This window comes from Sciurus vulgaris (assembly GCF_902686455.1).
Source record: "Sciurus vulgaris genome assembly, chromosome: 3".
NCBI classification, from domain to species: Eukaryota; Metazoa; Chordata; class Mammalia; order Rodentia; family Sciuridae; genus Sciurus; species Sciurus vulgaris.
The window spans coordinates 41,501,743-41,513,669 of record NC_136463.1 but is presented as its reverse complement, the minus strand read 5'-3'; the positions used below and the strand labels follow the sequence as shown (position 1 = coordinate 41,513,669).

The window sequence follows — 11,927 nt, the reverse complement described above, 5'->3', positions numbered from 1 at the left end:
ACCCACTTCTCCACCTACCTAACTCATCCATTTATCTGGTCACCCCATCTATCCACCTACCCATCTGTCAGCCCAATTTATCCATCCATCTGCTTGACCACCCACCTGTGCATATGTCTGTCTCCTCATTCATGGCTCCAGCACCTCCTCATCCCTCCCTCTATTCACTGCTTATACCATCAGCCTTTCCTTTGGAAAGGGACCATTTCCTGGGTGTCTCCTTTGTGCCAGAGCCTGTACCAGCCTCTCTGGGTCTCTGAGGTGCATCAGAGATGGGGCCCGGGCAAGATGAACTCTCACACAAGGTAGAAAGTAGCTTTGGGCCCTAACAGGAAAATCTCAGGGCTAGAGAATTCAAAAAGGTTTTATGGAGGAGGGGAGAGGAGGAAGAAGAGTGGGGAAGAGCAAGTTTTAGGGAACCAGAACCAAAACAGAGCCATACTGGCGGTGGTGTGGGCATCCAGGAGGGGAGTAGTCTTTGCTGGGGAGAAGCCACCTGAGGCCCCATGAGCAGGGTCCAGGAGGGGAATGTTCCAGTGTAAGTAATGGGTAGAGAACTCAGGAAGCATTAGAGGGAAGAGAGGAAGTAAGACAAGGAAGAGAAGGAACCAATAAAGGGTGTGTTGTCTTCATGGTTATTGCCGGAGAAGTTGGAGTTCAGTCAGGTTGGGGCAGCCAAGGAGGCAGCCTGGAACACACCCTCAGAGTTACCCCAAGGGGCAGGGAGCTGGGGCCTTGAGCCACCGTCTCCTGACCCCAGTGTCTGTGTATAGGCACAGTGTGCTTCAGTGACTGGAGAGAGCTTTTGGACAAAAAGACACTGGTGTTGGCTATTGGAATTGGTAGGTGGGCCTTGAAGTGGTGAGGGCTGAGGGGACTCTAGAGCAGCACTGACCCCCTCTCTGCATCCTTGGCACACTCTGACATATCATGACTGACTCTCCTTTTTTTTTTTTTGGTGCTGGGGATTGAACCCAGGGCCTTGTGCATGCTAGCCAAGCACTCTATCAACTGATTACTATATCCCCATGACTGATTCTCTCCTGAGGCACAGAATAGGCTTGGTACAGAAAGCCTACGCTGCACAGATCCCAGATGTGTTCAGGCCATGTGCCAGCACAAGGGCAGAGGCTGTCCGAGCACGTGGCAGCAGAGTCTGCCTGGAAAGATGAATGGGTACAAGAGAGATCCCTTTCTTCCCAGGTTGGGAGAAACAGAAATGTCAGGTCCCTCCCAATTCTCCATCTCCCTCCACACTCATGCGTGGCTCTTACTAGCCAGCCTCTGCCTCCTCACTGGCCCCTTGCTCCTGGCTCTGGCCATGCTCCCACAGGGATGACCCTTTTCACTGCCCCTGCATTGCCAGCCTGGCCTTGCTGTGGTTCCACTCTTTGAGCAAGTCCTAGCACAAGAGAGAACTCTGCAGCCCTCAGCCTCTCAATTCCTTGTGTAACTGACCAAAGAAGTCCTCTCAGAACTTCTCATGCTAAACTTGATGGATAGGGACTGGATTAGAAAGATTTTGTGGTAGTCCATCACCCAGTGGAAAAAAAGTTCTGTGATTGATTAGTCGTGTCCCACAGGGACTAGCTGTAAGAAGAGGCATACACAAGCCACTGCTGGCCTTCCCTGCATGGAAGAGTCTTCAACTTTGGGACTTGATCATGAGTACTCAGTCCCTGGACTTTCAAACAAGGGCAAATAACCATGGGTCAGTACTGATAAGGATCCACTTTACAGTGTGGATTTGGGCAGTTTGTCTGTCTTAATCATCAAATGGGTTTGCAGGAGCCTAGGTGACTGAGACTGGATTTCAGCATTGCCATCATCAGGACTTAAACCCTTGGGTGTTGGTTTCACCTCTACTACCCAGATTGGAAGTACCACTCCATAAAGGCTGTGACTTGATCTCTCTTAACTTTAGTTTCATCCTTGGAAATTGGGGATAATAGCCACAGTGTTATTATAGGGATTAAATGAGTGAGTTTATTAGAATTTTTATTTATTTATTTATTTATTTATTTATTTTTATTTTTTATTTATTTATATGTGGTGCTGAGTATTGAACCCAGGGCCTTACACATACCAGGCAAGTGCTCTACCACTGAGCCACAACTCCAGCCCATATTTTTTTTAAAGTTTTTATTGGTACATTATAATTATACATAATAGTAGGAGTCATTGTGACATATTCATACACGCACACATCAATTTAATTAATCTTAACTTTCAGAAAAGTATCTAGTATATGGATGGTTGATAGTGGATAAATTTTGACCACTGTACTCCTAACTCTGGAGGGGTCCCTCCCAACTAGGGGCCCCTGAAGGAGAGGTTCTGTGGGTGCTCCCCTTCAGGGGCCCCATGTCTTTGTGTGGGCCATGTGATTCCTTCCACCATCCCTCCCAGTCTGTGCTTTCTTGGCATCTGGGAATGTGGACCCAGGCCTTGTCTAGCTCCTCCCGGATGTTACCGAAACCTGAGGTGCCCAGAGCCTCAGGGACTGGGCATGGGGTGTCCAACTCCATCCGGACCCACCTCCTGGTGACGCTGGGGCCCCACCCTTGGGTCGGGTAGCAGCTGCTCTCTGGTGTCTTCTCTAAAAGCTCCAGCCCAGGTGCTGGCCGGGGCTCCTAGCACACTGGATTCTGAGAGGCTACATCTACAGGATCCTGGTGGGCAGGAAGCAGGTCGCATGGCTGCTGGTCCTTGGTCGGCTTCACCACCTCTTGCATGGTCTGTGCCCTCTGCTCGCTGCCCTCTGCCTGCTGAATTTGCTTTGATCTCTCATCTTGTGTTGAATCGCCTTGTCTAGCTCAGGTAGCATACCCCAGTACCTCTCCCCATCTCCCTCTCAGTACTGCCTGGAACTCAACTGTCGTGTTGAGCATCTCCTCCTGGCTCATGCATTCCTCTGAAACCTCTTTTTCTCCTTTGGCCTTTGTTTTCCTATCTACGAAGTAGGGAGCGGCCTTGTTGCTTGCTAAGATCTCTTCCAGAAAACCAAACTCTCTGATTCCTTTTTGTATTTGTTTTTACTGTATGCACTGCATTAAGCAAGAGTCAGACAGGCCTGCCTATCTCTGGCTGAGGGTACTGTCCTACATTTCTTAAAACTGAGTCCTTAAAGACTGCAGAGTTTTGTAATCTTGCTGCCACACCTGTGTTTGTGTGGGAGTGTCCATTGGACATTTGGCAAGTTTGTGGTATTGGGCTTCTACTCATGAGTCCTCTTCTGGGTCTTTCTTGTGGTTCTTTGTTCACCAAGTACTCAACCAGGGAGCTCCACATCCCAAGGGTTCTGTCTCTGATACACAGGCACGCATACTCACACATACACATGCACACACAGCAGAGGGAGGTTCCAGGAAGCTAAGGGCTGAAACTCTGGATTTCAACTTTTTCTCTACCTAGTTTTTGGGTGTTTTTGGACAATTGACTTTGTTCCAAGTCAGTTTCTAGCTCTGAAAAATGGGGGAGCAGTTGTGAACTAGACCTTGTTAATTTTCTCTGTGTGGTTTTAGGAGGAACATCAACTGAAGTGGGAGTTCCCAGGCCTGTATGACACTATCTAGGTGGGTCCCAGGTGCCCAGCCTTGGCAGAAATGCCAGGAGCCACTGTAGCACCCTTACCTGCCTGGTAGTTGGCCTGAGGCAAAGCTGCCTGGCCCCTGCTCCCAGGGGCCAGGCTGGGCTCTCTGGCCTTTGATTCTTATGATTCTGTTTCCTGCAGGCCTCGATCTGCTCAGAGCACTAACTGCAGCAGCCATGACTCGATGGACGTCCCTCAAGGCCTCCAGGCCACACAAACCTGCCCCTTGTGATCTGGCGGCCTCCCGCCGGCGTCTGAGTGCCCCAACCCTGACCACCTCCCCCTGGAGGGTCCAGGAATCTGGGACTGAATCATCTCTCCAGAACATCCCTGGGGGTCCCCACCCCTGCCGACTCCCTTCCTCCTGGTCCAGGCAGAAGCAGCATCTACTATTGTGGCCTCAGGCCTCAGCTCCTCAGACCCATGGTGAGGTGGTCAGCTGGAGCAGCTGTGGGGGAACAACAGAGTGAGGACAGGTGTTCTCCTGTAGAACCTAGGGTTCCGTGGTAGAACACTTTACATTAGACACAAGGGGTTTGGATCTCAGCTCTCTTGCTTGATGGCTTTGTGGCTTAAGGGGAATCATTGAACCTCTCTGAACCACCATTCAGAGTATATGTGACAATGGTAGTTATCTCCATAGGTTGTCAGAGATTATCAGAGGGCATTAGTTGTGTCTGACCTCAGGATACCATACGGGTCAGCTTTTGCTCTGGTTCTCAGGCCTCCGTATCTGAGCATCTTATACCCAACAGGCCATAGGGCTTAGCAGCACTGGTTGGGCACAGATGCTGGGGGTGCTTTCTGATTTGGCTAGTCATGTGGCCTTTACCCTTACCTGTTGTTGGAGCAGAGGTTGGAGGCTGTACCTGACTAGCATGGACTTGGCCAGGAGCTATGTGGCACAGATGGACTGATTCCTGGCATCACTACCTTGTGCTTGGTGCCCAGCCCATAGTGGGTGCTCAGCCACCTGGGACCTCTGGACACCTCAGTGCTTTTCTGGTTTTGTTGAGGCAGGTATTAGTGGCTCTGTCTGTTCTGACTTTGTGGTATGACCAGGTGAGGATTGGGAGTACGTGGGGCCTCCATGGTAGGTACAGCTTCTTAGCATCCTGCACACACCAGCCAGTTCCAGCTCTCCCAGCTTTCAGCTCAGCCCAGCAAGAGCAGCTGTATTCCAGATGGCATTAGTGGCCAGAGGACCAGGCAATGGTGTGACCCCCAGAATGACATCAACTGGCTTGTGTGGCACCTGTAGGGTGTGGGGGAGAGCTGCTCAGCCTGTGCATCTGGGGCCTGAGAGCTGGTTGTTCTGCTGACCAGGTGCCATGCTGAAGGGCCTGCTGTGGGAGGGCACATGTTATATGCATGAGGGCGTGTGGCAGGCTGGTTCAGAGCCAAGGGCCCCTTCTGAGTAGACCAAGGGTGTGAAAGGAGCAGGTGACACTTGTGAGTACTTCCACATGGCAGGGTAGTGACCCTGTGGTCCTCCTTTAGAGATGAGGAAAGCAGGGAATGGGGGGCTCCTGGGCTGAAGTCAGGGGTAACCCTAAGTGACCCCTGTCTGGGTGGCCACTCTAGGGCCACCCCTCACTGCTGCCCAAAGGGAGGTTACAGATATGGCCTGTGGGTGCCTGAGTGGGCACCATAGGCACAGTACACGGGCATCAGAGGAGTGCTTAAGGTGTCTGAACCAGCTTAAGGTGTCTGAAGTGAGGGGTGCAAAGACTGGGACTTGGCAGGCTCTGTTCTAGGCCCTGGGGGTGTGATAGCAGTGTGCAAAATAGAAAATTCCTTGCTGTCAGGAAGCAGGTCATCTTACAGTGGGGACATTCAGTCAGTGCAACCCTGTCTGCAATATTTTGCTATTATTGCCCTCATGATTCATCAGAGGATCCGTGCTGTGGAATGATGACTGGGATGGGGCATCCAGTCCTCCTGGGGCATGGGGAGGCCTCTGGAGACATCAGTGCTGGAGCCACAGCCTGAGGGGGGCAAAGCAGAAGGAGGACGTCTGTTGGAGGGGCATCAGCAAGGCAAGCAAAAGGGAAGCTCCGAATGAGGTCTGAGGAGTCATGGGCTGCAGGTCCTGAAGATCCCAGAAGGATCTGGCTTTGAGCAGAGGAGGACAGGATTCAACAGCATCCTCAGGCTCCCCATGGCTGCCACAGGGTTGGGGGATTTGGGCAGTAACAGGGAGGCAGCCCCTGTACTGGTCCAGAAGGGCAATGCTGGGGACTTAGGCCATGAGGGTGGGAGGAGGTATTGGATCCTAAATATATTTTGGAAGCAGATCTCAGTGTGGGAGTAAGAGGCATTAAGATGAATCCAAGGATTTGGGAGAGGCACCGGGGGGGTCATTTTCCAGGCTGAGAAGGTGGAGTGGGGAGTGGGCTTAGGATGGGAGGGAAGATGGGGGTAAGTGTGGGACCTTGGTGGGGACAGTGGAGGAGGCCAGAGTCAACCACACACACTGTCCTTTTTGTTTCAGGAGCCCCCCGGCCTGGAGGCAGCCTGGGGGCGGGTCAGGGCCCCCCCAACCCCGGGATGACCGCGGCCAGCCGGGCCAACCCCTACAGTATTGTGTCATCAGAGGAGGACGGTCTGCACCTGGTCACCATGTCGGGTGCCAACGGCTTTGGCAATGGCAAAGTACACACGCGGCGCCGGTGCCGCAACCGCTTCGTCAAGAAGAATGGCCAGTGCAACATCGAGTTTGCCAACATGGATGAGAAGTCGCAGCGCTACCTGGCTGACATGTTCACCACCTGTGTGGACATCCGCTGGCGCTACATGCTGCTCATCTTCTCTCTGGCCTTCCTAGCTTCCTGGTTGCTGTTTGGCGTCATCTTCTGGGTCATTGCTGTTGCCCATGGCGACCTGGAGCCAGCTGAGGGCCGTGGCCGCACTCCCTGTGTGCTGCAGGTGCATGGCTTCATGGCAGCCTTCCTCTTCTCCATTGAGACACAGACCACCATAGGCTATGGGCTGCGCTGCGTGACTGAGGAGTGCCCGGTGGCTGTCTTTATGGTGGTGGCACAGTCCATTGTGGGCTGTATCATTGACTCCTTCATGATTGGTGCCATCATGGCCAAGATGGCACGTCCCAAGAAGCGGGCACAGACACTGCTCTTCAGCCACAATGCTGTGGTGGCCCTGCGTGACGGCAAGCTCTGCCTCATGTGGCGTGTGGGCAATCTACGCAAGAGTCACATTGTGGAGGCCCATGTGCGGGCTCAGCTAATTAAGCCCAGGGTCACAGAGGAGGGCGAGTACATTCCGCTGGATCAGATTGACATCGATGTGGGTTTTGACAAGGGCCTGGACCGCATCTTCCTGGTGTCACCCATCACCATCCTACATGAAATCGATGAGGCCAGCCCACTGTTTGGCATCAGCCGGCAGGACTTGGAGACAGATGACTTTGAGATCGTGGTCATTCTGGAGGGCATGGTGGAGGCCACAGCCATGACCACTCAGGCCCGCAGCTCCTACCTAGCCAACGAGATCCTGTGGGGCCACCGCTTCGAGCCAGTGCTCTTTGAAGAGAAGAATCAGTATAAGATTGACTACTCCCACTTCCATAAGACCTATGAGGTGCCCTCTACGCCCCGCTGTAGTGCCAAGGAACTGGTGGAGAACAAGTTCCTCTTGCCCAGCGCCAACTCCTTCTGCTACGAGAATGAGTTGGCTTTCCTGAGCCGTGATGAGGAGGATGAGGTAGACGGAGACCAGGATGGCCGTAGTCGAGACGGCCTCAGCCCCCAGCCCCGGCATGACTTTGACAGGCTGCAGGCCGGTGGCAGTGCCCTTGAACAGCGGCCGTACAGAAGGGAGTCAGAGATCTGAGCCACTTTTGGCCTAGGTGCAATGCCCACCCCACCAGGGAGAGGCCCGGTGTCCTTGGAGGGCTCTGGGTTTGAGCAGAATGGGCCAGGTGCCCCAGGTCGCAGACTCAATAGTGTTTTAGTTGTTTTATGTTTCTTCGCAATAGTCTTGGAAGGTTGGTGGGAGAGTGAGCGGCCAGAATGGGCAGCCCCCAGCCTCAGAGGCTGACCAGGCACAGGGGCAGGGAGGTGGCCTCCTTGGGGGACAGGCCATAGGAGCCAGGGGCTCTGCCTGAAGATGGAGCTGTAGCCTGCCTGGAAGTGGCTCAACAATGGGTCCAGCCTCTGTGTCAATGGCTGGCAGGCTGCAGTGCACCTTGCTGGTTTTTAACTTGGGGGGAAACACCGGATTTTGGCTTTCTCAATCTTAGCTTGGGTAAGACTGTTTACAAAAACAAAACAAAACAAAAAAACAAAAACAAAACCACAAAAAACAACATGCAATTGAAAAAAAAATTTTAATTTGTGGGGAGGGAAAGGACAATTAGAATCCCATTGGTCTGCCAGGATGCAGGCAGCTGGATGAAGACTCCAGAAGGTTCTCCAAGGCTGGACTGGCCTCTCCCTGTGTGTGCAGGCCCCAGGCAAGCACAGTGCTCCAGGCTCAGTCTATAGTGCTTAGGGGTGAATTCAGGTCATGTTTGTGATAGAAGAACCATGTTAATCATCATAATAAAAGCTTTCAAAAGTCATTGGTGTGGGGTGGGGGGAGGTTGGGAAGAAGCTGGTTTGAGCATTTTGAGCTTGACTTTGTACCTCAGAGGTGCAATGTAGGGCTGGGTATAGGACCAGCCCTTGAGGGTCCACAACCCCCACCTATTCATTTCTACCTGGGGAGCATCCATCCCTGGTACAGTGAGGGGCAATTGGGAAATATCGGAGTGAATAGCTTCTTATTGGGAAGCCAGATTCCCACACTGAGAGGAAGTGGATCAGTCTCCATCCCCACTGGGCCCACAGTGTGAGTCGTGCCTTAGAGACTTCGGGTTGTTCCACTCGAGTTGTTTCTGTTTTTATTGGACTTGCCTGTCCTCCCCTGCTGTCCCTGACTCCACTTGCCTGACCGCCCACCCTCCCCACCTGGGGCTGGACAGGTGAGCCCAGGAAGGACCCCACCAGGCTGTGGTTAGCTGCTTCATGGCAGAGAAAAGAGTTTAGGAAAGGATAGGAATTATCATCCTCTTTCCACCAACTGAGATGACTGGGGATGCCATTTAAAACTAATTTGAGAAATTGGCCACCAAACAAAGAAATCCTGCTCTGGCTTCAGGGGTCTGGGATGGAGGCTCCTGCCTGTTCCCTCTTCATCCTCCCTGAGGACCAGAGCAATGAAGGGTCTAGACACTGGCTAAGTGCCTGGGGTGGGGCGGGGGTCAGAGTCACTTCAGCTCCTGTGCCTGGAGGTTGGCCTGCTTACATGGGCCCTCATCCTTCATCACGCAAAGGCTTGAGGCCTCCTTGTCACTAGCAATGGTGCTGCCAGCCCTGTCTTGTTCTTAGAGCTGGCAGGGCCAGGCTAAAATGGAATGCCCTTCTTCTTGAGCTTCCCCAGGATTGTGGAGGAAGGCTGTCCTCCCCAGACCATGCCCCTCAGGAAGGCCATAATTAGAAAGTGGGTGTCTCCTCTGCCTGACTTCCCAGATTGCTCCAACTGTGCCCCACAAAATAGATTGGAACCAAAAAGCACCAGGGACTCTTTGGCCCAAGTGGGGTGCAGTGGGTGGGGTGTAGGAGGCGGGGAAAGGTCTGGGGTGGGGGTTCCTGCCTCTTCACTTTCTCCCTGAGGACCAGGACCTAGACACTGGCTATCAATTCTCTGCAAGGTGCCTGGGGCAGGGGGCAGAGATACCCAGTGCCCCCCACACGGAGGCACTCCACCCTAGCCTCAGACCTTACCCTAATTTCTGGCCTAGAAGCTTCAGCCCCAGACCATTTTTTTCCTCTCAGGATCTGCTGGAGAGACCTCAGCTCCTTCTAGGCTTCTGGGCCTGGCCCCTAGCTCCGAAGTCTGGCTTTTCTGGCCTTAGCCTTGGAGGTCTTGAGGGTGAAGTTGGCATGAGAGTGCTTGGTTCTCACTCACTCCTGCAGGTTTCCAGGCTGAGGCATGGGAAGGACAAGGGTGGCCCCTGGGCACTGGGCGCCCATATAGGGTCTGTGCCCTGCTCTATCCTTCCAGTGCCAGGGACCTGGCCTTCTACTCCCTGCATCCAGAGCATAACCCAGGGTCTCTGTGTCCCCCAAGGCTTGCTCTCCAGCCATCCCTGAGACCTGGTCATCTGCCTCTTAGGCCTGTCCTGCTAGGCCCACACTGGGCCTGAATGGTCCAGCCTCCAGCCCCTGCGGGAGAGCAGCCCAGTGCTGTCTTTCATCTCACCAAAGGCAGGCAGATCTGTGTTTTCAAATGCTTCTGTCCTCTTTTTCCCCCTTCCCTGTATTTATTTATTTATTTATTTATTGCTTGTGCTAAAGACCAAAATAGTCCCCTCTTTAGTGCACTTGATGCGGGAGGCAGGATGTGGGGAGCCATGTGCGTGTGTAGGGTTGGGGAGACTGGCCCCCTGGGGAGTGTGTGGGGAAGGGAGGCATGTGAGTGCATGTGCATGTGTGGGAGTGTGTACATGTGTGCACGACTGTCTCCACGTGTGTCTCTGGATTGACAATATGGTTATGTTGGTGTGTGCGTGTGTCTACCCACGGGTGCGTGTGCATGTTTTCCGTGTGGGGCTGGTTTCATGCTGAGGCTGGTTGCACACTGGTCTGATTGAACACTGACCTCAGATGTTGGTACAATCCAACCTGATAGTTCCTGACTCTCTACCCTGATTATACAGTCTGTGGATGGGCGTGTGTGCCACTGCGAGGCATCTGAAGGCGAGCATCTGTACCTGGATTATGTGTTGGAGGCCGTGGGTGTGTTTGTCCATGTGAACACATGTACATGTGTGTGTGTGGTTGTGTGTGGGTCCTGGGATGTGTGTGTATGTGTCAGTGGGGTGGTGCATCCATGTGCAGCCTGTGGTTGCTGCTCAGAACACAGGAAGCCACCCCCAAAATCCTGCTGGTGCTGTGCCGCCCAGTCCCCACCCAACCAAGGGTCCTGGGGGCAGCGGGAAGGAGCCACCGTCAGGAGGCCCCTGTATGGGGTGTCTGCCCTGCGTGAGGTCATAGAATGTCAAATCTATTTTAAATGGTGAAACCGGAGAATTTTCATGTTATTTTCAATACATAGCGGTATCTAAAGATGTAGGCAATGAGACTAGATCACATTAAATGCATTTTGATCTCTTTGAGTGCCACTGTGTTGAGATGTGTGTCTGACTGTCCCCTGCCTGGCTGCACTGAGTGCTGGGCATTTGCTACTTCCTCAATACCTGCCTGAGGGGCCACAGGGCTCCCAGAGCCCATTTTCAGGGTTGTGGGTGGGACATGGCAGCACTAGGGTGAAGGAACATAACGCGGCCTTCTTCCATTCTTTCCCATGGACATCACACCTCCTGGCAGCTGCTCATTCTCCCCACCTTTCCTCCTTCCTTCTGCAGAGATGTGCTGAGCACCAGCCACATGCAGATATCTGCTGTATCCAGCAGACCCTCCCCGGGCTCCTGCAGAAGAGGGCAGCTGGCCCTGGGATGGGCAACACTGTTCCCACAGCAAGAAAGAAGAGGAGGGCCTTGGGGTCTGAAGAAGCATTACCTTGGCCTGGAATGGGGTTGGGGTGCCATGATTCCCCTGCTCAGATGATGTGGTGAGGAGGGGTGGGCCTCGGGGTGGAGGACTGACCCAGTGCAGACAAGCGTGGCCAGCAGGGGAGGTGCATGGCACATTTTCAGGAAACTAGGCTGCTGTGTTGCAAAGGGGCTCGAACTCTGGAATCTGTATTCTATGGGAGAATCCTTTCCTTTAGCCAGTGTGTTTCCACCTTTAAGTTCTCCACCTTTCTGCCTCAGTGAGGGACCCAGGGGATCCTCATTCTGTAAGATTCAGATATTGATTCCAGGTAACCCAGTAAAAAGCCCCTGGTCACTCCTGGCTGATAAGGACATGTTCTATGGTACATGGGGTCTGGGTTTTGTGGGACTGGGGCAGCATTGGTCATAGAGTTTTTTTTTGTAGGAACTTCCCTCTGATGAGACCTGGAGGGAGGGAGGAACATTGGAGCTTGTGGCTTGGTCTGGTGGGGGCTCCCTTCCCTTGGCTCTGGAGCTCCTCTGGGACCCCAATTCTGCAACCCAAGGCAGTTGGAGTTAGAGTATTGTGGCCTTGCTCTTTGACCTCTCATCCCTGGTCTATCCCCCATAGTACTGACCATTAGATATGGGTCCCCAGAGGCATAAAAATCTGGCCCCTGTTGGTACCACATATTGTTTAAATTTGTGTCACCTGAACTCACAGTCTCTTGTCCCCTGTCTACTGGCTGTGCTGATATCCCTAGGGATGCTGGGTCA

General features: G+C 53.2%; 1 protein-coding gene across 2 annotated transcripts in view; it reads left to right on the top strand.

Annotated features, from left to right (window-relative positions):
• KCNJ12 (potassium inwardly rectifying channel subfamily J member 12) overlaps window positions 1-11,585 on the top strand; it is a 41,697-nt gene extending 30,112 nt beyond the window's left edge. Inside the window, exons 3-4 of one of the 2 annotated variants that reach the window (XM_079134340.1) lie at window positions 3,734-4,018; window positions 6,087-11,585. In XM_079134340.1, the coding sequence (XP_078990466.1) occupies window positions 3,769-4,018; window positions 6,087-7,444 (1,608 nt within the window). In that variant the 5' untranslated portion in view covers window positions 3,734-3,768 and the 3' untranslated portion in view covers window positions 7,445-11,585. The remainder of the gene's footprint in view (window positions 1-3,733; window positions 4,019-6,086) is intronic. The other variant, XM_079134341.1, reaches the window with a different exon arrangement.
• The last annotated feature ends 342 nt before the right edge of the window (window positions 11,586-11,927 follow it).